At 38.0% G+C, this 27,146-nt stretch overlaps 2 protein-coding genes across 2 annotated transcripts in view; both read left to right on the forward strand.

Annotated features, from left to right (window-relative positions):
• LOC100892331 (synaptic vesicle 2-related protein) overlaps positions 1–27,146 on the forward strand; it is a 57,830-nt gene that overhangs the window by 17,059 nt on the left and 13,625 nt on the right. Inside the window, exons 4-8 of the mRNA XM_030992320.1 lie at positions 461–631; positions 2,574–2,698; positions 18,995–19,058; positions 24,128–24,253; positions 25,414–25,545. Coding sequence (XP_030848180.1) covers positions 461–631; positions 2,574–2,698; positions 18,995–19,058; positions 24,128–24,253; positions 25,414–25,545 — 618 coding nt within the window. The remainder of the gene's footprint in view (positions 1–460; positions 632–2,573; positions 2,699–18,994; positions 19,059–24,127; positions 24,254–25,413; positions 25,546–27,146) is intronic.
• On the forward strand, positions 7,401–11,934 carry LOC115926845. Its single transcript, XM_030992319.1, has 2 exons — positions 7,401–8,432; positions 9,098–11,934. Exons 1-2 carry the CDS (start codon positions 8,102–8,104, stop codon positions 11,251–11,253), a joined length of 2,487 nt encoding a protein of 828 aa, XP_030848179.1. The 5' UTR covers positions 7,401–8,101; the 3' UTR covers positions 11,254–11,934.

A 27,146-nucleotide genomic window follows, 5' to 3' on the forward strand; every position in this document is an offset into this window, starting at 1 on the left:
GTAATGTCCCCATCTCTGTTCAACTTGTGCACAGAGTTGGTATTCAGGGAAATTTCAGATAATTTGTCTGTTTTCTTGATTTGAAAGTAATCTTTCTGAAAGATCTCAGTATGTAGTTTATAATAATAATTCCTCAAATTTTTCTTCTATTACATGGCGGCGGCTGCTGTCGAATGCTTCTTGATAACGCTGTTCGGGTCACGTCAGATAGCAGCCTGCTAGCGGCCCGATGAGTCCTCTCCCGGTGCGTGTGCTGAAGTTGTGCATTCTTATGACTCTTGTGCACATCTGAGTAAATTCATTCGAACCCATTGTGACATTAACAAGCTAGACATTTTTTGAGGTCATGGATGATACCCAAAACATTAAATATCTTCAAAACAGTACCTTTTTTAGAAACATGTGAGAATAAAATGATCAACATAACTAAACTGATTGTTGTATATTTATCATTTAACAGATGGCTGATGCAATGGAGATGATGATCTTGTCAATCCTATCTCCTATTTTGAGATGTGAATGGAGATTAAGTTCATGGCAAGAAGCCCTTATCACAACTGTTGTATTCATTGGTATGTTCTTTAGCTCTACCGTCTGGGGTATGATCTGTGACAAATTTGGGAGAAGATCGGTGAGTAAGATGATTACCGGTAATGTCTACTATCTCTCTCTCTCTCTCTCTCTCTCTCTCTCTGTATGATACTAGACTAGATTAATCAAGTGAACTAAATTGGCTTGCAACGAACAGTCAAGTATCACGTTCACGTCTTGCGCCCTTTCGTGAAACAGGTCACCCAAATCTACAAAGTGTTGTGACCCAACAATGTGTTGATTTGCCAAATGCAATCTACGAAATCTAAAAAATATATAATGTACAATAAAATGTAAATATATAAAATAAAGTATCTTGTACGGTGCAATGATCGACGTGGCGATCGAGGCTAGCCAGTGCTCAGAGAGCCGCAGATTATCGATGATAATCCACTGTCGTGGCAAAGCCGTGTTGAGCTCAAGTAAGAATGTAAGTATACTTTGGGATGATTATAAGTATAACTTTTCAGCTGTTGTGATTTCAGCTAGTATAGACTCTGTAATGACATGCGATACTATCTACGGCTACGCGGCCACAGCTCAACACGGCTTTGCCACGACAGTGGACTTTGGGCATTCATTTTTGCATGCATGAATTGGCCTAGCTATTGGCCTAGCCTGGGCCGAGCTTCCTGGGTACCGGGTGACAATGAGTCGAGTGAGACAGAGTGAGACTGGTGATGGCCTGGCCTCGTGTTTCATAAAGATGCATGTTCGTAATCATCATCTGCATATTTCAACTTTAGCTAATCATTAATGATTAAAAATGAATGAGACGCCCATTTGGCTTGCCATATTCCACTTCCAGTCGTTCAAAAAGTCATGCATAACTTTACGATCATGCATCTTTATGAAACACTAGGCCAGGCCATCACCATTCTTACTCTCACTCTGTTTCACTCGACTCATTGTCACCCGGTACCCAGGAAGCTCGGCCAGGCTAGGCCAGTAGCTAGGCCAATGCATGCCCAAAGTCCACTGCAGTGGCAAAGCCGTTTTAAGCCGTGGCCGCGTAGCCGTAGATAGTATTGCATGTCATTACAGAGTCTATACTAGCTGAAATCACAACAGCTGAAAAGTTATACTTATAATCATCCCAAAGATTCTTACATTCTCACTTTGTATCATCGATAATCTGCGGCTCTCTGAACGCTGGCTAGCCTTGATCGCCACGTCGTCGAAACGTGCGGGCCTCGTCCTTGTCGATATCGTCGCGACGCGTTGTCAGCTAGCTAGGAGCAGGCGATACGTTCGTTCATACACAAATCATGCATATTACGGTTGACGTCATGACTAGTCTTAGTAACAAGCACTTGCAATTTTAAAAATATTGATTAAGCACTCACGTCACGTTTTGGTAGATGTGATTATTCATGTTTTACCTGTGTGGAAAACAACGAATGGTAGTCCTTACACTTTGTAAATTAGAGTCACCAATTTTACGAAACAGTGCAAAACGTGAACGTGACACGTTATATGTGACTGTTCGTTGCAAGCCAACTAAATTAGATGAATTATATTTTTCGAAGTATAGACAATTATTTGTATGTTGTCTTATTTTTGCCTCTACTATATGAATGAACATATTGTGATTTCACAAAAATACAGGATTCATATGGACTCATTAGGTTCATCATAAAATAGGGAGTTCTAACAGCTTCACATTCATTATGTGATTGGTACACTTCAAGCAAACCAGACCAAGTTAAAGATAAATACCAGTTACCAGAATAAATTAGAACTTCAAGTGACATGAATTGCAACCATTGGTGCCTCGTACGTAATGTCTATCACAATAATGTGTTCTCTCTCAATCTCAGGCTTTTAAATCAAACAGTTACACTATACATAAAATACATTATTTAAAATTAACTGTCATATTCATTAAACAGCTTCACTGACCAAAGTAACGATAAAACAAAAAACACCATTGTGTCCATACTTACTGTACAGAGCTTTTTCTCGTATGTGTATATATTTAGGGCCTGATTCTTGCCAGTGTGTGGATCTTCTATTTTGGAATAGCGAGCAGTTTCGCCCCTACATTCGGCTGGATTCTTATATTGAGAGGTTTGGTTGGAGTAGGTGTTGGTGGAGTTCCTCAGTCGTAAGTTCATTTTTTCTGCATAAATGGGGGGATGTAACATATAGGGAATTCCACATGTGTCTATAATATAATCAACTATATGCCATTGGAAATCAGGTGATTTGAATGAATAATAGGGTTGCTCTCTGTACATGTACATATCTTTACTTACATGTAATTAACGGTGTATAAACCGCCCTCATGTATTTACCGCACCCCTCTTTTTCATCCTAAAAAATAAAAAAATAAAAAAACTGCGAGGTGCAGCTGAATGTGTAAGATCATTAATGTAAATTTAAAAAAAGTAGAGGACCTAGGATAGAACCTTGTGGTACGCCGTGTAATAGAAGAAACATTGGAGGAATTATTATTATAAACTACATATTGAGATATATCAGAAAGATTACATTCAAACCAAGATGACAGACAAATTTGAGTGTTGTTCTAGTTTCCGAGTGGTGAGTCAACTCACCGATTACTGAGCTGGGAGACATTGCCAGGCATAGCGCCAGGTGGAGGGGCATAAATCGAAACTTTAACAAAAAATTTATAATAATACACCGTTAATTACGGTAGCCGAAATATATGCCAAACTGTATTCTATTTATTTTTTCATTACCCATCCATATACAGAGATGAGCTGATACTAGTATAGAGTGTTTGGTTTGTTTTAATCAGGGTCACTACGCATTATGAATTGTATTCATTAAGAGAGTAATGAGCTTGACTAATGCATGATAATCTGTTCTAAAATTTAGTTATAGTGGTTTTTATGCCTCCGCAACGGAGTAGCAAGAGGCATTGGCCTGTATTCTCAAGTCGTGTCTAACTCCTGTTTAACTAAACAGTTGTCTAAGTCCTGTCTAAGTCCCGTCTAACTTTAGACACGAAATCTTGTCTAACTTTTTTTGTATTCTGAAGTCGTGTTTAAATAAAGTTAAACACGAAGTCCTGTCTAAGTCCTGTTTAACTTAACACAACTGCGAGGGGTTGTTTAAGTCCTGTTTAAGGGCGCGATTCTGCTGCTTTTCAACGTGTACGGTACTCTCTACCTGCTGACCCCGAACTTGCGGAAAGTTTGCTCCTTGACCTCGAGCATTATGAGAATTTTCTGAATATTTTTAATCAGCACCAGCAGCAAGTAGTAGAGAGAGTAAACAGGAAAGATCCATTTCAAGTGTACAACGAAGCCGAGTTTAGATATAGGTACCGCTTTTCAAAGCAGACTACGTTGGAGTTGATTGATATTCTGAGCCCTACGCTAGCTCGGCACACCATTCGAAGGGATGCACTGCCTGTCCATTTACAGGTTCTAACAGCCTCGAGATTTTACGCCGTGGGTGAGTTTGAAACATTTTCGATTGTCTCTGATATATGCGTCTTATTCTTCGTTTTTTTTATGTACAAATAACGACATTCTTAAACTACCAACGATGCTCCCATTTTAGTCTTATTTTAATTTAGATTCAGGGCAACCACACGTGCATGCACAGTCGTTACAGACTAGTCCCGCACGATGCAATTTATTTTACGTTTTCAACGTCTGCCCAATGTTGTCATTCAATACCATTGCCATTGACATTGCTATAGGCCTATCATGAATTTCGTATCTGTTAAAAAATCTGCCCAGTGCAGTGCAGCGTCATGACTTCAGTAATTTTCTGTTACTTATTTGCCTCTGCAAAGTTCTGGGTCTTAAGTTAACTCTCAATCTTATCATAAAATCATGGATTCTGGAATTACATTTTCATTTTGGGGTCCCCTTCCTCGCACACATAGCTGCATTACTCCTGGCTGTGTATTAAAACCTATTCTATTGATCTCAACATTTCAAACACGACTTTATTTCAAGTCCAGAATTAATGCTAAGAAAAATGTATAGACCCTAGGCCTAGAACAAGTATAGTGAATTCTCTATGGCCTTAGTATGGGTCTACTGCTATTACTCATCACCACCTGTTGATGTAGAAATAATAGCAATTAGGGCCTACTACAATAGCTAGTATTAGAATGGTGATTTAAATGTTGTAATGAATTTTTTTTTTCTCTTTAATTTATGCTTTTAAAGGATCTTTCCAAATTCTTCATGGTGATGATGCTTTGATGTCTCAGTCCTCCGTGTCACGAGTTGTCTTAGACGTGTCAACCGCTTTGGCTACTCTCCGACCAAGGTACATAAAGTTTCCGAGAACGCCACAGGAGGTTTTGAGAGTACAGCAGAGATTCTTTGATTACTCTCAGTTCCCAGGTAGGGATTTAAAATTAAAATTTAAAATTGAATAATTCACCACTTGATTAAAATATGATTTAATGCGCCCTTGGCGAGCATGGAGCTAGTACTTGGAAATATTTACGATTAGCAGTGTATCGCGTTAATTCATGTGTACATGTATTCATGTAGTATGATAATTTACATTGTAGATGTTGTTAAAATCAGGGCTTAAATTAATCCAAGGCCATCATGGCCATGGCCGTGGATGCCCTTTTGATTGGCCTCAATGCCCCTCTCATTGGCCTTGGAGATTTTTTGTGCCCTTTCCAATTCTTCCTATCTGTGCTGTAATATAGGAGTGTGCCCTACAGAAAAGTGACCTTGCCCTAAAATATTGAAATTTAAGGCCTGTAAAATCACATAGATCTACTCTGTAATGTTCGTAAGATGTCATTTAATAAATACAGTAGGCCTACTATAATGTAGCTAGAGAGCATGAGCAGAGCTTTAAAATTAACATAATTGTTTTATGATTCAATAGTAAAAGTGGACCAATAATTTAAACAATTCTATGGATTCCATTTCATGCAGCCAGAACGTTTTGTACCTTGCATGATATTGATGTTTGTAAATTTCTCTTTCCCAGGCGTCATCGGTGCTGTGGACAACACCCATGTGCCCATACAAAATCCAGGTGGGGAACAAGCGCAGAGGTTCATAAATCGGAAAAACACGTCTTCTTTGAATGTGCAGGTAAATTGAAATCACTGTATTTTTTAAATAGGCCTACATTTGTTCTATTTAATTACATAAACAACAGATTGTATTTCTGCTTTGCTCTAGATATTACATGTGGTCCATAGGTTGTTTTCACCTCAGACAGAACACCTCTTTGAGTAGCCACGGTAGTCATAACTCACAGACATAACCATTCTGAACCATGCACTCTGCATTGCATTGATTGCATGGGGGCCGGTTGTGGAATGACCCTCGCCCATGCATTATGTTAAATGCACTGTTTGCTCTGATGATATTGTGTGTCGGTGTGTAAATTGTCATTCCATTTACAGTGTAGATGTGGTCAAGGCCTTTATATAAATGATGAAAACTTCAAAATAATTATTAGTAACTAAGTTTGTCGTTTGAATCTTGTATTACTCTGTGTACATGTGCATTCTCGATGAAAGTGTACAGGATGGGCTCTCCCTTCCTCGAAGCTGTTATGGAGAACACAAAGGAAACTTCTGCAAAGATGTTTATAAGAGCTATGCATTTTTAGGTTGCTACTGTAGTTGGATGTAAAACAGACACTGGTATATTACTTTTGTTTGTATGTTAAAGGTAAAGACCAGTTATGGTCATGCGATTGCATTGTGAAAGAAACGTTGTGGAATCGATCAGAAAAGGTTGATCATCTAGCATCTAGCATCTGCAAGGTTCTGGAATCATCAAAATGATAAGAAATTTGGCCCATTCTTCGTAAAGTTACAAGCACTATACACAGAAAGATGTATATGGGACTACCCTATATCTCTCACAGTCCATGAGAGAAACAAATTTAACAAATTATGAATTAGTAGGCGGTTTCCCGGCAAATTTTTGTATCATCATGCATTAGTCAAAACATATTCTTTCACATGATTGGTAATGAGAGCTTCCATTTCATTTTTTGAAATTGGGGCGTTTCCAATACTGGTCTTTACCTTTAATTCAAATGTAAATATTAAATAATACCCTATTCCATTGTTGTTTGATTTACAGATGATATGTGACTGTGACGGAAGGATCCTCAACGCAGTCGCATGATGGCAAGGTGGGTCTCATGACTCCAGAATTTTCAGGGAGTCTGCCATCAAGCACCAACTGGAGGCCGAGAGGCAGGATGCCAAGTGGCTATTAGGAGATAGTTGGTAAGTTTTGAGTTTCGTGTTATGTCATTCAGAAAGTATGACAAGCCTACACACTAACATCTCTTTCTCTATTGGCCTGTTTAGGCAAGCAAAATCATAATACTTCTACACAGGGTTGGCATGATTTAAACCGCCTCAATCTTTTGTTTAATCACAGATTAAACCACCTTCGTAGACTTCTTTGATTTAGAAAACATTTTTAAATGGCTGGAAAAAATTGTTTAGGTTTAAACAAATCATGAAAATAGCCTTTAGTTGAATTGAATATGGTTTTCATTACTCAGGCAATTTTTTTATTTCACAATTTTACCCCAATTCTGTTTTACGTTTACTCGCACAAACATAAAACTTACCTGAGATTTATTACAGATGATTTGACTGAATTTCATTGTGCTTTTTAATAATGCAATTCCTCATTGAATGTATTCCTGTCTTATTGAAATAATCACTCATACTGTTGGACTAGTTCCTCGAAATGATGCAATGTTCTTGTTTATTCATTGCCCTTTCTTTATAAATGTTATTTGTTCACTCAGATATGGATGCCAGCCATATGTGATGACACCCCTCCTACAACCAGCAAATCCTGCAGAGCAGCGGTATAATACAGGGTTCGTACGGGTCATGGAAAACCTGGAAAGTCATGGAATTTTACTTTATTGCTTTTAAGGCCTTGAAAGTCATGGAAAATTATTTTTTCCATTGGAAAGTCATGGAAAGTCATGGAATATCAAAATTATGGACAACTATAGTATTTTCTCACTATACAAGTGAATAAATGGAGATATTTCAACCATTTTCTTCTCGTATTTTCTTTCATTCGTAACATACCGACTGATTGTACTTGTGAATGTGTTCACTATGATCGATGGATAAGCGCTGTGTACGTGGGTGTGTACGTGTACGATACGAACTACGTGTGTATGGTCAGTGTATGGCGGTACGGTCCACATCGTGCGCACATGGCTAGCTTGCGAGCGAGCTCGCTAGCGCTAGCTCAGTTCAGCAAGCTAGCGCACGTGTACGTGTGCAGTGTGTGTGTGCATATGATGATGGTGCCAACGCGACATGTGACACTCCAAGAACGAATGTAATGCCTCGATTGCACTTTGGCTTTGCATTAAATTGCGACCACTTAGACTACTACAATTTTTACACTTCTCCAATAAATGAGGAAAAAGTAAATTAGTAATATTTGTTTTTTAATTTTCATTATTTAAATAAAAAGGAACAATACTGACGTGTCAACAAGGCAAATTGGCAGCGCTAGCTCGTTGACGATCTATATATCGACGCGACGGCATGTGTTTTGAAACTTTTGTGCATGTGTTGATTCTTCATGAAACGGAGTTGTTTATTTTCACAGACCTTGGAACTCGTCACGTGGATATTTTCACCATTACAAATTTTGTGGAAGTGATATTCAAAATGCCTGGAAATTGTCATTTTAAGGATGCTTGGTTAGAACACCCGGATTACCGTGGCTGGATTTTGAAAGAAAGTTCCGATCTGGGGACTGCTAGATGTGCTGTTTGTATGTGTAAATTCAGTGTCCGTAATATGGGCGAAGCAGCCGTCAAGAGCCACAAGAAGAGTGAAAAACACACAGCAAACCTCCAACAGCAACAACGTCGTAAGTGAGCATTTTTAATGTGAATTTTACCGATCCTTTATTGAGCATGAATCCAAATAATGACTGATAATAATTATATAAAAATGAAAGATTTGAGATTATTTAGCGATGCGATGTCACCTCGCAGGCATTGGTTACTGCTTACTGCGACCAGCCCGTTCGGGAGCGTCCCCGGCCCCGGGCCGGGCCGGCTAGGTTACTGCATGCAACAGCCCGAACGCTAACCCAGGGGGCTCCGCACTCACACGCCAGTGTTGTACCGGGCACTGTATGTGGACTGCAGAAAAAAAAAATAATAATAATTTACCTTAAAATTGACCCCAAAAATCATAAAACTAAATTTTGTACTTACAATTGGGTCCAACAGTTTGCTTGCCTTGAGAAGTATTTCCTCCTTTCTATTTCTTTAAAATATGTTTTTAAGGAATGAGTCAAAAATTAGTCCACTTGTCTTAGTGACTTACATCAATTGGCCAAAAGTTGCCGTGAATTTTTTTTTTTTTTCCTTCCCCATACTGTCAAACGGTTGTCAAAATAGGAAAACGTTTATGCTTTTAATGGTCGTTTGAACGGCAGTTAAACGTTTTGACTCGGCCCTAAATCTTACCAAATGATGATATTTATATTTCATTTATTTTAATAGACATTTTTTTCTTTTCTCCTAGATTCTACTCTCTCACTCAAGAGCTTCTTCAAGGCAAAAGGTGCAGAAAGTTCATCAGTATCTATCACGTCTACAGATGCAACAACCAGTACTTGTGCGCCATCAACCTCTAAAGTGACAACTCCCATTCCTGTTGCTGCAAGAGAGGAAACTTTAAAAGCTGAAATACTCTGGTGTCTGAAAGTGGTGGAGGATCATTTATCATTTCATTCTTGCCAGCACAACAGTGAGCTCTTTCAAAGAATGTTTCCGGACTCAGCTATTGCTAAGGGTTTCACGTTGTCAGAAACAAAATGTCGGTATATGACGGTGTTTGGTTTGGGCCCATATGTGCAAGACCTCCTTTATGACAACATAAAACAATCAAACCACTATGTGATACTGTTTGATGAAAGCCTCAACAAGAAGCTCCAGAAAAAGCAGATGGACTTCCTCATAAGAACATGGCAACACAATGAAGTTTGCACTCGCTACTTGACGTCTGTGTTCATCGGACATGGTTCAGCTGTTCACCTCAAGGAAGAACTGAATAAAGTTCTGCACACAGTTGGCTTGGAAAAATTACTGCAAATATCAATGGATGGTCCCAACGTTAATTGGAAGATGTATGATGACTTTACGCGAGAGTACACTGCTGACCTGACCAAATCCATACTGAATATAGGCTCATGCGGGCTCCATATAGTTAATGGTGCTTTTCTGACAGGTGCCAAGGCTGCTGACTGGGAGGTGGAAAGCTTTCTATCATCCTTGTATTACCTGTTTTCTGATTCCCCTGCCAGAAGAGAGGATTATCAGAAGATAACTGGAGATCATACCATGCCACTTAAGTTTTGCAAGACCCGATGGCTGGAAAACCTTCCTGTTGCAGAGAGAGCAATCAGCATCTGGGAGAGTGTATGTGCGTATGTTAAAGCAGTAGAAGAGAAGAAAATCCCTCACCCAAAGAACAAGTCCTTTGAAACTGTTTCAAAATGTACTCATATAACTGATTTCTTAGCAAGACTGTACTTCTTCATATCTGTTGCAAAGCTGGTCAATCCTTTCCTAACAGACTATCAGACTGATGCACCAATGCTGCCCTTTTTAGCTGAAGACCTTACTAGAATGCTTGCATCCCTTATGCAGCGATTTTTAAAGCTGGACAGGAGTACCATTACTTCTCCTTACAAGATAATGCAGGTAGATGTTAGCAGTGAGGCCATTCAGCTGCCCTTGGCCAAGTTGGACATTGGATTCTACACTGAGAAGAAGCTGAAAGATCTGAAGGCGAAAAATATCATCAGTGAGCTGAAAGTTCTGGAATTTCGCACTCAAGCAAAGAAGTTTCTTGCTGCAATGACCCGGAAGCTCATTGAGCGATGTCCGCTTAAGTATGCACTTGTGAGAAATATAGGATGCTTGAGTCCAAAGAACATGGCAAAAGACAAAGAAAACTCCACTGCAAAGCTGAAGAGGGTGCTTAACACCCTTAGTGATGCCCACAGACTTAAGGATTCATGTGACGATATCCTAAGAGAATACTCAGAAGCATGTGATGAGGCATCAAGAAGTGCAGAGATGAGAGACTTTGATCCAAAGAAAGAGAGATTGGACTCTGTAATGTGCAAATTTCTGTCCGAGTCTCGCTATTCGACCCTCTTAAAGTTGGTCCGCATGTTGCTTGTCTTGTCCCATGGACAAGCCTCCATTGAGAGAGGTTTCTCAATCAACAACGAAGTTGAAGAGGACAATCTCCTGGGACACTCACTGATATCATTGAGGGCCATTTATGACCATATCAAGTATGTTGGAGGAATCAAGAATGTGACTATTGACAAATCAATCATGTTGGCTGCGTCTGCAGGCAGGCAGAAATACCACATCTATCTCGATGAACAGAGGCGTAAAAAGGAAAAGGAAAAGAAAGAAGGAAAGAGAAAAGGACTGATGGATGGTTTGGAAGAACTAAAGGCCAAACAAATGAGACTGCAAGCAGATGTGAAAAGTCTTCACACCTCAGCAGACAAGTATGCTGAGGAAGCAGAGTCACAAGGAAGATTGACTTGTATTTCCAAATCAAACAGCCTCCGACGTACAGCAAAGGAGAAGGCATCCCAGTTACAAGTAATTCAGAAACAGATTGATGAACAGCTGAATGCCATTAAGAATTATTAAAGAACTTGGACAGTTTGTTACCAATGCCACCAAATATTCAGACAGGTGCAATGTGTAGAGGGATTTCTTTCAAACAGCTACATGAAGATGTCTCAAGAAAAAACTCATTCAGAAATTATTGACCAGCTTAATGCTAGCGAAACAAGAATTCATCAGCTGATGTGAGTAGGCCTACTGTGTTTTGTTGGTGAAATCAAAATTGGTGATGGTATGTGTGTGAGTTTGTGTGTTGGTGTTGTTTTGTTTTCTTTTTTTTGGGGGGGGGGGGGGTAGTTACCTTGTACATGCAAAGGAGAGCTATTGAAGGAATCATGGTGGTCCATGAAACCAGGAACAGGCAATTTGTATTCTTTAGAAGTGAAAATTGCCATTAAAAAATGGACAATTGTTGATATGAATACATGTATGTGTAATTGTAAGAATATTATATAGCAGTGCATATCGAATATGATGAAAAAATAACATGTAATTGTAACAGATGAAATAACTAGATAACAAAAGCTGCCTTTCTATTAGTAGACTTGAAACATGCACTTTGCTTCGCTTTGATTTGAGATCAAATTTTCAGTCTACCGTGTAAAAAAAATGTGTAAAAGTCATGGAAAGGTCATGGAATTCTGGCTAGAAAAGTCATGGAAAGTCATGGAATTAAATTTATGAGAAAGAGTATGAACCCTGTAATACCGCTCACAAACACGTGCGTTTGCATCATTGAACAAACTTTTGGCCAGATGAAGCGACGCTTTCCATACTTGAAAGGGCTGAGGCTAAAGCTCGAAATCAACCATGACCACCATTGTAGCAGTGACTGTTCTCTGGAACATTTCTTTAGAAAGGAGAGAACCAGAGATCGACGGTCCTGAAGTTCTTCATGAAGTTCCTGGAGACATTCGTCCACTACCTGGCGGACGAAATGTTGAAGGGCTGATTAGGAGGGACAACCTGATCAGGCAGCACTTCGCATAGATGTGTAATGCGACTGAGTATGTAAATACTGGGAGTAATTGAAGAATGTCTGCTGAGCAAAGGTACAACATGGCTCACAAACGCGGTCGTTGCATCATCAAGGGCACTTTTGGCCAGATGAAACAACACTTTCCACTACCTGGTGGACAAAATGTTGAAGGGCTGATTAGGAGGGACAACCTGATCAGGCAGCACTTCGCATAGATGTGCAATGAGACTGAGTATGTAAATACTGGGAGTAATTGAAGAATGTCTGCTGGACTCTTGATTTACCTTGGTCAGAGAGTAGCCAAAGCGGTCAACATGTGTAAGAAAATTTCTGACACTAAGGATTGGGACATTGAAGCATCTTTAAAATGAAGAATCATCTCATACAATGTTTTTTGTTTTCAACATGACCATTATTACAACTGGGATAGTGAAATATATTGTAGCAAATTTGCAATTTATTTAATGATTGTTGTGCAATGTAAGTTTTATATATGCGTGAAATATTAAGCAAATATTATTCAACTACGAGGGTAATGGTGCAAACTATCATCGCCAAGGTGATCTCGGGGCTACTATCGTCCCGAGCCGCAAGGCGAGAGAAGATGGTAGCCCTGAGATCACAGAGGCGATGATAGTTTGTATCCATTGCCCGAGTAAAGGAGGTTAATATTTGTTTTATATCCCACATCGGCAATAAGGTATATTTAAAGTGAATTTTACATAATTAAAACAGCTGATTTTGCAGACAGTTTAGCTTCTGCAAGATTTTACAAAGCACAACATGCGTACATGTAATACAGTCGATGTGCGCTCATTTGACATTTACATTGACTTTGACATTTCACGTAACCTACTATGCTATGCTTATTCAATGCGCAAGTCGCGCAAGTGGGGCACCAGCAAAAAATTACTTTACAAAAAGACCTATCTCAGGTAGATAGTACTTATCTATACCTTTTTCGTGCTCTGTACAATTGCAATGCAAACAACTATACATGAGGGATATAATTGCAGATAATATACAATAAGTATCCGTATAGTAGATAAGTACTTATCCCATCAACAATTTGTTTAAATTATTTCACTCATATCAGGTGTACAAGCCTTGCAATCCTATGTCTCTGGTTTGAATTCCAGGGAAACCAAATTCAATATACTCATTTTCAATTCTATAATAAATTGTTAACTATGAATGTTTATTTTTTAGATTACAGAATTGCGTACACCTCTGTCTATTACTATAGTTGTCTTAATAGTGATTTCATAGATTCTTGTTTTTTATATTTAATATTATAATATATTAATCCATATATCCAGATTTTGTTACATATCGCAATCAGATTTAAATGTACAGGTATTTATTGAAATTATCAGATGCTCAAGTGAAAGTGATTATTCTGGCAATATTGGCATGCAAATGGATGAAATGTAGAAAATAATGGGTCTGATTTGTAAAAAATACTATGAATTATATTTTATTGAAGTATGGGTAACTTGGCTTTGAATATGAATTATATCCTATACAAATGTGTAAAGTTTTATGGAAAAATAAATTTATCTCAAAATGTAAACGAACACATTCATCTTTTGTTTCTCTCTCAAACTATATATTGTAAAAACAATCGTGAAGTGGAATACAGTGAAACCTTGTTATAACGAGCACCTCCTTACCATTCATTTGACGTTGTTGTTTTATTCAGATATCTTTTATCACAACTTAAAATTTGATATAACTTGGATCCGTGAAATTGCCTTCCATATCAGGAACCTTGTTATATAGAGGTTCCACTGTATTTACATTTTACCCTTTTTTTAGATCATACTTTCCCACTTGGAAATGTGTGTGTGGATGTCAGAGTAAATACATGTAGAATGATAATTTTTATTAAAAAATGACAACATGAAAGAAACTAATAACACATCATTTAACGTTCAATTTTGTGTGTAAATGCAAACAATTTATTTAAACTTTCAAAGAAGACTCAATTATCTGAAGCTTCTTAAGGATGTAAGTCTTCTCCAGTTGGAGAAGTTGCATCCTGGCCTTGTGCTCCTCTTCTTTCTGCTATCGCTCTTCCTCCATGTTGTGCAGCTTGGTCTCGTGCTCTTTTTTGCCCCACTCTCTTATGGCATCGTGGACAACAGTCTGTGTAGGAGTCTGTGGTGGTATAGCATACCTGCCAACCACCCCGATTTAGGTGGAGTTCCTCCGCATTTTTCATACCAACTCCGAATTCCGAGTGCATGCCTCAAAACTCAGATTTTTAAAAATTTAAAAATATTTTTAAAACAAACGACTGTTGCATAAGACTAAAGCATAACACAGCACTGATAACCAGATCACGCCGACATCCGCGCTCGCGCTCATAGAAGATATACACAGCGCAGCCCGAACGTGATCGTTAGTTCCGTGTACTGCAGTCATTATCCATGTACTGCATGTACTAGTACATGGAAGCACATGCGCAAGCTATATCGATAAAGTGTGTGCGGACGTTGTACTAATACATACACTACATGCAGCGTTGTTGCATAGTAACTGCATGCGTATAGCCCACGTGTATTTATATTACATGTGCAGTTGATACACCGTGCATAAACACTGTATACATTGGCGTGTTTTCTTCAATGGTTGTGCGATGACTGCGATCGTGGAAGCTTGTTATTTACCAGACTTCCTCGGATTTATTTTGGATTACTACTACTATATACCTTTGCAAAATAGGGCTCCTAACTGAGGTGGGTAGTGAAACATGTAGTTTTGTGAGTGTTCACATTTTGATATTTCAAAAATTGTTTATGTGTGGGGCGAAAAGGTTGAAGGAAAAGGCCCATTTGCACCATTGAAATGGAGAGAAAAAAAAATAGACCCTAAAGTCCTGTGTACCCCCCCCCCCCCCCCCCCCCAATCTACGGGCCACTACCCCAATCCTTCGGTGGTTCGTGACCTCGTAGTCCATCCAGAAAAATTTACTCCTAATATCTCTTGTCTCAGGTTGGCAGGTATGGTATAGGGGAAGGACTGCCACGAAATCTCTTGGATGGGGTTGACCTGTGAATTAAACAGATAAAAATGAAATAGGATTTGTCCATTAACATTTAAATCAAGAGGATTAGCCAATCGATACATATCCACATTTATTTTGGTTAATAAGACCCTGCCATTGGCATGCATGAAATGATGTATACATGTATTCATTACAATGAGGATACAACATTATCATTATTGTAAATATGACAATATGGATTGTGCTAACATTATTTCTACATTATTACATTAAGATATTTTAGGGCGAGGTAGTTGTGTGACTTTGGTGCATTATTCAATCAATTTCTGAGAAATGAAATACCCCATATACTGTGAGTGTGAACACACCTATCGACTGAGATGAAGTGAGATGTGACTGCTTGTGGATGGAGTGGCATCGGCCTGCTGGGCAGTGACAGGGTACAGAGTAGGTACAGGTGGGGGATGACGACTTGCCTCCAGGGCTAGGGGAGCCTTAGCTCCTTCAGATGGTTGATCGAGAGAGTCCAAACTGTATATAAAGTGAACAAATTAAACAGCACTAAATAATCATTTTTTGTTTAACCATGTCAATTATAGAATTAAACCCTCCCATTTATGGTAGACAAAAAAAAAGTTTAGCAAGGCTGCATTCGAGCTCACTCAAAACTCGCACCCATGCGCACCAACACACACACACACACGTACACTCATTCACGGGTAAAACTCTATTTGGAAACTTATGAAAGGTTTGTTTACTTCAGCGATGGGCGTTTCTCCCCGGCGATGAAGAGTTCTGCCGTCACGTCTTCGGGGTTGTTCCCCGTGATGTAGCAGTCGTCGTCAAACGGATTCCTTATTTCGCTGAACTCTGTGGGCACGAGACGTTTGACCTACTTCGCCATCATGGACGGCTCGGCTGGCGGCGGACCTCCGCCCGTCTTCCCCGTTTGCGATCTGAAAGATGACCATCCTGCCTTCGCCTGCAGCTTCATCCGCCGCCACTGGTCTTTGAGCTCCCTCTCATCTCTTTTCTCGCCGTATCTAATAACAATACAACAAATAAAGCCGTTGTTTATATATGATGGCATCCACTAATAATTATGAGTAGCTGCTGCAAATTAGCCTAGATTATTATATTCATGCAGAACCGCAATTGAATTTAACAATGTTATTAAATGTTTGATCTAGTCGATTAAATTTTAGTAACATTAGTAGTTCATATCATGACATACCTTGAAGAGAAGTCCGCCAAGATCCTATTCCAAGCCACTTTCTTCGCTGACGTAGCTGAATAATTATTGTTTTTTACTTCAACTACCTCGATGATTCCATCGCCAGCCAAGAGACTTAGCAGATGGGATTTCTCTGCAGCATCCCAATTTGCCTTTCTTTTCACATTTTTACCGTCCATTTTACTATCAAGGTCTCATTGTTAATTAATGAGTAATTGACGCACTGATATAGTTTGTATTGAGCGCCAGTAATCACGATCATATATCACTGCACTAGCACCGTGCGGGTAAAATTTTTTTTATCCGGTGCGCGCACGCATGCGCACCCGGTCTATCGTCTGCAGGAATGTCAGAATGAACGCCTACTGGGCATGCGCAGAAGTCGCGACTTAAGTTAAACACGGCCTGCGCAGAACTTAAACAGTTGTTTAGTTAAACACCACTTAGACAGGACTTAAAGGCCCACTTGTAGCTACTTGCGCCCTCTATATAAAAAACAATGCCTAATCGGTGACCATGGGTCCCCCATGATCCTCTTTTTCTTATGTTAACTAAGAGCTGAGTTGATGAGATAACCACCTGTCCAGTGACCTTGCAGAGCGCTCTAATCCCTCCTGTAAACTACGGCAGATAAGCTTTAAACAGTTGTTTAGGTAGACGGGACTTAGACACGACTTCAGAATAAGAAATTTAGTTAGGCAGGACTTAGACACGACCTCGTGTCTAAGTCCTGTCTAAGTCGTGTCTAACTAAACAGTTGTTTAACTTTAGACGTGGCTAAGTTAGACACGACTTCAGAATACGGGCTATGTTTATCGGGTTGTCCGTCTGTACACGTACGTACATCCCGTTCTCGTGATCGCGTTATCTCAAGAACTGATTGATGGATTCCTGCCAAACTTGGGTCATGTACATGTATGTATCTTGCAGAGTCAATGAACTGAGTAGATTTTGGGGTCTCGAGGTCAAAGATCACAGGGCTCATGTATGCAAAATAGCTTGTAAAAGCATCATCATTGGAAACGACAGATGGATTCCTATCAAAGTCAGGGCATGTATGTATCTTTCAGGGCCATGTATATGAAAAAGAGCTTGTAATCACGACATTCTGAGAAACTTGAATTTCAAATATTAGCTCAGTTTTGGTTTGTAAAATTGCTATATGACGGAGGCATCATGTTCGACTGGGCGCAGTTGAAGATCCATCTAGTTCCTATTGTATTCTGGAATTCTACATTAATAGAAACAGTTATTTAAATATGATAATCTGTTCCACCGTTGATTCTAGTCTTTTTATGCCTCCATTACGAAGTAGCCTGAGGCATTATGTTTTCGGGTTGTCCGTCCGTCCGTACGTCCCGATCTAGTGATCGCGTTATCTCAAGAAGTAATTGATGGATTCCTGCCAAACTTTGGTCATGTATGTATCTTGCAGAGCCAATGAACTGATTAGATTCTGGGGTCACAAGGTCAAAGGTCACAGGGCTCATTATGTATGCAAAAACAGCTTGCGATCACGTTGTCTCAAGAACTGATTGATGGATTCCTGCCAAACTTTGGTCATGTATGTATCTTGCAGAGCCGATGAACTGATTATATTTTGGGGTCACGAGGTCAAAGGTCACAGGGCTCATTATGTATGCAAAAACAGCTCGTGATCACATTATCTCAAGAATCGATTGATGGATTCCTGCCAAACTTAGGTCATGTATGTTACTTGCAGAGTCGATGAACTGAATAGATTTTGGGGTCATGAGGTCAAGGTCAAAGGTCATGCAGCTCATTATGTATGCAAAAATAGCTTGTGATCGCATTATAATTAGAACAGATTGATGGATTCCTGCCAAACTTAGATCATGTATGTATGTTGCAGAGACAATGAACTGAGTAGATTCTTGGGTCATGAGGTCAAAGGTTAAATGTCATGGGCTCATTATGTATGCAAAAATAGCTTGTGAACACATTCTCATTAGAAATGACAGATGGATTACTATTTAACTCAGGACATCTGGCAGAGCCAATGAACTGAGTAGATTTTAGGGTCATGAGGTCAAAGATCAAAGGGTCATATAATGTATGTATATGAGAAATTACTTGTAATCATGATATTCTGAGAACCTGTTAATGGATTACAATGAAACTTGAATTTGAAAAATTTCTTCTGTTTTGTTTTGTAAAATTGCTCTATGACGGAGGCATCATTTTCGACTGCGCGCAGTCAAAGTTCCATCTAGTTCTTCTTCAGTTAGAGTCACTTTGTATTCAGAATTTGTACCTATAATGCAATAGTGCACAAATTTTTGCATTGAATGAATCAAATGACCGGGTAATACAAATATTTGTAAAGCACTTAGAGATGGTATTCTAGATTTATTTGTCATTATTATTGTAATACAAATGCAAATTTGAAAACGATAATCAAACAGTACGAGTTTTCAACTACCTGTAGTTATTCTTACTGGTCAGTAATAGAACATTGAGCTTGACTTTGATAATAAGTACTAGTATTGATTCATATTTTCTTTGTTTGTTTTTCCATTAGGGTCACTTTGTATTCTGAATTTTTACCATCCAAGGTCAGAGGACTGTGTGTTACATTCATTGAGGTGAGATATGGAATACAGTTGACCTAGCACAAATTGACATTGCATGTGTCAAATAACCTCTTAACCCTACATGTATATAGCCCGGGGTAGGCTTTAAAAGCCCCTCCCCCCCCCCCCCCCTCTACATTTTTTGCGATAATTTTTTTAACGCCAATGAATTTTGCACTGAAATTTTATGACTTTCTTTTCTTTCGAGTCTTGTGCATCTTTTGATATAAATTTTTCGAAAATCAAACCTACCGTTATAAAGTCATGTGACCTTTTGTCTTTGCATGTCAGCCCGAAAATCACTCATTTTTGTGATTTGTGTACAAAACATGGAAATCTCATTTTTCCCTAAAAGAGATAAAACATTGGTTATTTGGTCTTGTTTATAATTTAGGTGTATATTTTGGGGTTCAAAATAGTTGGATTATAGTTAAAATTAAAACAACATAAACAATAAAATACGCACCGGTAAATTTAAAAAACAAAGAAATACATAAGAAATTATCAAACCAGTAGAAAACAATAGGAATAACCTGGCTCTTCCAATTTTTTAAAAATTATTATTATCCCAAATGGTCTAAAAAATATATGTAGTGAAAACTAATAATAAAAATGTGAATTGCATTACGCTATTAGAATAAATTACCATAAATATGCAAATGAGTGAATTTGTCATAAAAATTTAAATTACCACTCCTCTGTTCTTCTCTCTTGCTCGTACCCGCCTCTCTAACCACTCATCCCTGATCTCTGCCATATGATATTGAAAAGGATTTCATAAAATGAACGAAAACAACTTAACACAGAACAAATCAACAAACTACCAAAATATTTCAAAGATAGTAATGGAATACTAGTAAATAAAACTTAAAGAACATTGACTTGTAAATAAAAAAAAGAAACACTTCATACTTGCATACATATATGCACACTTGTTTGTTGGGAATGAGCAATGCCCATATCATCAATTTGCCATTAATTGGGATCAGAGGTCCGGAATAGACCACCACTGCACACACCAACTTGTCCATTCATGTTTTTGATTTCATGTACTAAAATGGTAAGAAGCTCATCAGTACTTCCAGGTATGAGCGTCACCTTGTGGTGACTAGCGAACAATTGAAATTCATAATTATGGCAGTAATAAAAATAAGAGGGAGAGAGGGGTGATCTATGTGACCTGGGGGGTGTTTCATAAAGCTGTTCGTAAAGTTATGCATGACTTTACGAATGACTTGTATATGAAGTGCCAGATAGGATGCCCAAAGTTTTTCCTGATGTTTCCAATAACCTTAATTAAATTATGGCAAAAAACATACTTTGCATTAAAAATGTTTGTCATAATTAGAATGTTAATCTACATCTGCACAGTTCGACTTTAGTTGATGCAGTTAATAATGATTAAGCACCCCATTTGGCTTTTCATATACAAGTTGTTTGTAAAGTCATGCGTAACTTTACGAACAGCTTTATGAAACACCCCCCGGGATTTCTTTTTTTTTAATGTCCATATAAGTATTTTATAGGCAAAAAACAGGGTGAGAGTATGTAGGTATGAAAGGGCCCTTCTAATCAAAACAGGCTTAAAATTGAAAAAAAGACGTGGAATAATTTTTGACGGAGATTCCGAATATGACAATGACTTTTCTTAAAAATCATCAATAATTCTGGAATCTAGCTTTAAAAATAACGACTCAGACCGCTCAGAAAAAAAGCCCAGTTTCGGAGCTGTATTGCGCAATAGCATATAACGTCACTGCAGGAGACAACATTGGCATTATAACACAACATGACATTGTACTTGAATGGAGATACCCTACTATAAGTTCTATAACATACCAAAAATCTACTAAATTTTCAACAATTGTTCAAATAATGGTCATGATTTAAAAGTTGTTACCTTTCTAACCTTTCTGTTTCGTGTCAATTTTCTTACCGGTATATTTTTCCTAAAAATGAACACATTTGTGCATGTATACTAATGCCTTTATTTTTAGGAAAAATACTCCAAAACAGATGAGATAATTGACACGAAAAACAGGTAAGAAAGATAACAACTATTACATGTAGATCATGACCATTATTTGAACAATTGTGGGGATTTAGTTGATATTTGACCGATAAACACATACCCATGTCACTAAGAAGATGAATGTTCAACCAATGCATTCTAATAACTATGACATATGGATCAGAAACATGGTCACTGACAAAGGATCTAGAACAGAAGCTTGTGACTACTCAACGAGCTATGGAGAGAAAGATTTTACATTTATCTCTGCGAGACAAAATCAATCACAAAGTCATACGCCAGAAAACAAAGGTTAAAGACATCATGGAGAAAGTCAGGGAATCAAAGTGGAGATTGGCTGGGCATGTAGCAAGACTTCAGGACAATAGATGGACAAAATCGTTTAACAGAATGGCAACAGATGTCCAACGTCTGGATGAACTATTATATTATTAATGACTGCTTTGAGAGAAATAGTTGTTTTTATACGCTCAAGGGAAGGTTACAATTGTGCTATTGCCCGAGGCGTGCCAAGGGCAATAGCCCAATTGTAACTTTCCCGAATCTCTGGTAATTAAAACATTGACCAATTTAGCATGAGTGCGCAATGGCCAATGCCTAGGGATGTGTGCAATCTCTACGGGAAGGATTTTAGCACTAGGCCTACTAGATCTATTTTGAAAAAAAAATTATGGAGAATTTCACATACCCTTTTTGGTGTTCTTGCTGTCAGCAAGTCTTGCATTTGATCATCATCAAGAAGTTGAAATCTTGGGAGAGTTTCTTCAGCCATTTTTGCCTTGTTTGGAATTCAGTACGATCGAGATTGCCGTATTAAAAATGCCGACCAATTCTTTGCACACGTACGGTATCCTCGATCGCTCAAACCAGTTTTTAACATGTGAACCTATGGGTATTTCACCAAGACTGAACTATTTTTCAGGTAACTGGAATTTTACCGGGAATTTTACACGAATAGTTTAAATAGTTCAACCAATCAGATGGCTGGATTTCTTAATTGAGGTATATAAAGCCCGATAGATAGATTGATAGATAGTTGATATTTGGTATGTTATGTAGGGTACTGTATTTCCACGCCGGTGTCACGGGTCGAAAATATGGTCACACACTACAGTTCTGAAGAAGCGCTCAAAATTGACTACAGTAACATCAAACCCTATGGCCCAAATTCACAAAGGAGGTCTGTAGCCAAACCTAGGTTAATGTGCCTTGTTTTTGAGGCGTATCAGACCAAGGTTTGTCTGAACCTTGGTCTGAAACGCATCAAAATGCATCATATGACGCTCATAAACCTAGGTTTGTCGACAAACCTCCATTGTGAATTTGGGCCTATCAGTTCGAGCAAGAGCTCAACAAGGCGTCTGAGGCTGAAGCAGAAGCAGACTGGTAGATCTAGACCTTATGTAAATTGTCACCTGACTGAGACTGAAAAAATATGAACCAGATCTAACGTTAGTCTAGACTAAACCACTCGTACCCCAGTTCAGGCACATGTACAGTGAAATTGAAATTGCATATCGGAGCAGTGGCGGATCCAGGGGAGGGCCCGGGGGACTGACTCAGGCCCCACCCCTGGGAAAAAAATACAATTAAAAACACGTTAATATTACCTTTTTTTTTTAGATGGGCTGCCTCCCCTGGCCCTCAAGGGGGGGGGGGGGGGGGGAGTGCAATTTTTCAAATTTTCGAGGGCCACAAAAAAACAAAAAAAATTAGTGCTCCTTACCCCCCCCCCCCTGACTATTTTGCCACTCAATATTCTCTCATGAATTGGGCCCCCTTCCCTGCCGCCGATCAGCCCCTGCGGAGTGACAACGAGCGGTCTAAACTGAAACTCGGGTCCTAACAGTTAGTATTCTAAGTGGATAATTATCCTCAATTTTTTCATTTTCTCAGCTGCAGTCCTCATAGTCTTCTCCTTTTCTGCATGATTTGATTGTATCGGCAGATTCCAGCAATAGAATTGAAAAAACAAACTAAGCCATAAGCGTAAAAGCACGAATGCCAAAAAATTATGATAAAAGTAAACACTGTGGACTCTTTGCCCACTCGTTTGAAAGTTTGTGTTCTAAAGGAAACTGACGCCAGGCTGACAGGAACACGCACGCAAAATAATGAAAGGACTATGGTATGAGTCTAGAGCTGCGAAAAGCGTCTGCTCGCGTCTTCTTGGTGAAAAGGAGGGTGATTTAGGCATTGAAATGTCTTTAAAAAAGGCAAACTATGATATTAATTGGGAAAAAAAAGAGACATTTATTTGAAAAATAATATACACTTAATAATCTCAGAACGTTGCTGGCCATTTCGTCATTCCTAATTATGAATTACAATGAGATTCCTTAGTTGTAGGACAAAGACATTCCTGCAATGACGTCATATGCGTCATCAAGCCACGTGACCGTATTTACCTTTTTTCCAGGGAAGGAGCTTAGCAAGCGTGAGATCTATGAAAAATGGATGGTTATTTTATTTTTTTGGTCAGTATAGAGCTTTTCTGAAAAATCTTAGGCTGCAATATTAATAAGTAGAGGTGTATTCAAGTTTAGAAAGGCTAAGTTAGTTGGGTTAGAGGGGCCCTTTAAGGTATTTTTTAAATGTCAGTGAGAGAAATCATATTTCTATGACTTACGCCAAAGTAAAATATTGCCTATTAAGTCAATGCATTTGGTAGAAATTTGAGGAAAAGGGTTTCCTTTGAAACAGAAAGTATACTCATTTGCCGTTCATCATTACTGGATCAATCTTGTGGAATGCTTTTATAATTTAGTCAGATATGGAATTAGGTTATTACAGAGTAAAGATTCCTTTATTAAATTATCCATGTGTTCTTGCATGTTTCTACCCAGAACACATTGAGATGATTTTGCGTTTATTTTTGATAGACATTTCCTTTGATAGATTTTATATTTATCTGTATTCATTAAAAAAAATTGTGAGCTTCTATTACAGTCAGTGATTCACAATATTTATGATGTGTGACTCTGTAAAGAATATTTGTCTTTCATATGATAAAATGTAGAATTTTTGTAATTTTACATTTCTGGAACAGATCTTTTGGGCCCTTGGTACCATCTTTGAGGTGTGCTTAGCTCTTATAGTCATGCCCACTCTAGGATGGAACTATCTTCTGTTATTCTCATCTATTCCTATGCTAATCTTTATCATATTATGCAAGGTAAGTTCATTCTCACATTCTTATCTATTCATGTGTATTGCTATTGAGACTGTATATATAGGTAACAACCAAATTGTTTGTACCCTTATACCAATTTTTGTAATTTGTTAAGTGTATGAAAAATTGATATATCCCAATTTATGTTTCTTGAGAATGTGACGTATAAAAGCTTACCGGTACATCTAAAAGTATTCAACAAAGGCCCTAATTCAACCAGTCCTCCTTTCATTCTTGACTTACGAAAAAAGAAACCACATCAAATTTACAAGGGGTATGAATAATAAAGAATGGATGTTAACTGTACATGTACATGTACTTTACAGGTTTATGAAATATTGATTCCCTCTAGATGTATGGGAGATCTACTTTTTAAAGTTTTTTTAATATTCAAAATGCCATCTGCTGCTCTGTATCAAAGAGAGGGAGGGAGGAAGGGAGGGAGAGAAGAAGAGAGACCCAGATGTCTGTTTATTGCATGTTGTTAAAGGTAAAGACCAGTTTTGGAAACGCCCCCCTCTCAAAATAATGAAATGGGAGCTCTTATGACCAATCATGTGAAAGCAAATGTTTTGACTAATACGTGATGATACAAATTTTGCCGAGAAACCACCTATTAATTGATATATTTGGTAAATTATTATATCTATTTGGACCTGATAGATATCGTGCACGTGTCGCGTAGTTCCATATACATCTTTCTATGTACAGTGCTTGTAACTTTACCAAGACTGGGCCAAATTTCTTATCATTTTGATGATTCCATAACCTTGCAGTACACACCAATACTTATATGCTAGATGATCAACCTTTTCTGATCGATTCCACAACGTTTCTTTCACAATGCAATCATATGACCATAACTGGTCTTTATCTTTAAGGTTTTTGTTTGGAAGCTTTATTGATGTGTTTTGTTTTACATTGGGAAATACACAAGTAATGTTGCAATGTTTGGCTTACAGATCACTTAAAAGATTATTTTTGTTTTTCTGCAATTTGATGTACAACAAACCATTCTTACGTAGAATTTTAGATTTAATGTCTCCACGTTTATGAACAGTTTCCTCCTGTATAATGTTGGTGCAAACTGAAATCTATTTATCTATATACTTGATATAAATCAAGTTTTTGAGCTTGATGTCATTGAAATAATTTTTTTTCAGTGGTTACCAGAGAGTGCTAGATACCAGGTGGCATGTGGAAATCAACAAAAGGCACATGAAATCCTCAAGACTGTTGCTCTAGCAAACAACAAACCCATGCCACTTGGGAAACTACGATGTGGAGATGTGCAGGTCAGTGGTGTTATCTTTTCATTCAGACGAGTTGTGGATACATGTAAGTCTCATGACAGTAAACCACATGGTACACGGTTTCAATACCTGCTGCAGGGATACTAACGCCTTTTGGCAATACATTAATCTTCATTTTGTTCACTTGACCCAGGTGTAGGAAGTGGGTACCTGGTAGGATTTATTCCTTAAATGCACTTACTGCTACGGTTGCCAGAGCTGAAGCCAGCGTAAAAATATCCAAACTCCTTTAGAAGTGCATCAAACATTATATCATAATGTGATATGCCCTCTATTCAAGAATGGATTATTGTTATTCATTTTCAAGTTAATCCACTTCACAAAATACATGTATTTGTATAAAGTCACCGTAAAAACTGAATGCAATTTCCATTATAAACCCCTCAAAATAAGTTTTGAAAATCAAGTATGATCAAGTATATCTCTCTTGTCCTGGCATAATCATCACTACGTGTAGTACAAATAAATTGAAGCTCATCTGGCAACTATTTTCTATTTGACCAATGGCGGCTTCAGGGGGCACCCTTCTTGACATCCAATCAATTGATTAACATAATAATCACATTCTCTGGACCTGTAAACCCCATAACCATAGAAATCTTGTTATTTCATTTGACCATGAATTCCAATGACCGCTGGGGCCCCCTATCAAATCAATAAAATAACATTAGAAGTAGATTATCTATAACTCTAAAACCCATGATTGACAAAATGTCATTATTCTAGCCCTTATACAACCTTAAATACTGTTTTGCATGCGCACTAAAGATAAAATCCACACATGCCTAGCTTTGCGAAAAATCTAATAAACGGTCAAAAATATGCTTATGGTTAAGAATCCTTGAACCACCAAATATATTTTCATATTCAGATAGATTATGAGTTGTAGATACAATTTCATGTCTCATATGACCATACTTTTTATTGAGATGCCTTTCAAAGTCAGAAATGTAGATTTCAATTGATTGCATTATATTTGACTATGTTTTTTATATATCTTTTGATGCTCATCGGACTGTATCATTCAATGCCAATTTCCCCCCAGAATTGTAGTGTGTTGTAGCTGAGAGTATACTCAAGAAGAGGTAGACATATACTTTTAAATTGGATGACAAAAACAGAGTGAAAGTCAAAATCTGCTATGTGAGAAAAACATGCACAACCTGTAAATGGTCAATTTATCTTTAAAAAACATTCGCAATAAAAATATTTCTTGCGGGATGATTTTCAAACTTTATATAAAGTGTCCAATTAAAGATATGTTGTTGTTTAAGTTTTTAGGCATGTATCGTTCAATTTTGAATATCTATGCCAGTTTCCTGATACATTAGTCTCATACCCAGACCTCATGTGGTTTATGAGTTATTGCATTCTTAATTTTGAGTACGAAATAAAAAAAATTGTCTTCTTACTACTAACGCGCCATGATAAAGGGTTACCTAGACTCCCATTGTTAGTTCAGATATTAATGTTCAGAAGTTAGTGTAAACGGATTCAACTCACAGGTACTGCTATATGATATTGTCCCTTTCTGTGATGCTAGTATCCTTCTCAGATGTTTATTGTTATCAAAATATTGAACA

This window comes from Strongylocentrotus purpuratus, unplaced genomic scaffold, assembly GCF_000002235.5.
Source record: "Strongylocentrotus purpuratus isolate Spur 01 unplaced genomic scaffold, Spur_5.0 spur5_scaffold_2, whole genome shotgun sequence".
NCBI classification, from domain to species: Eukaryota; Metazoa; Echinodermata; class Echinoidea; order Camarodonta; family Strongylocentrotidae; genus Strongylocentrotus; species Strongylocentrotus purpuratus.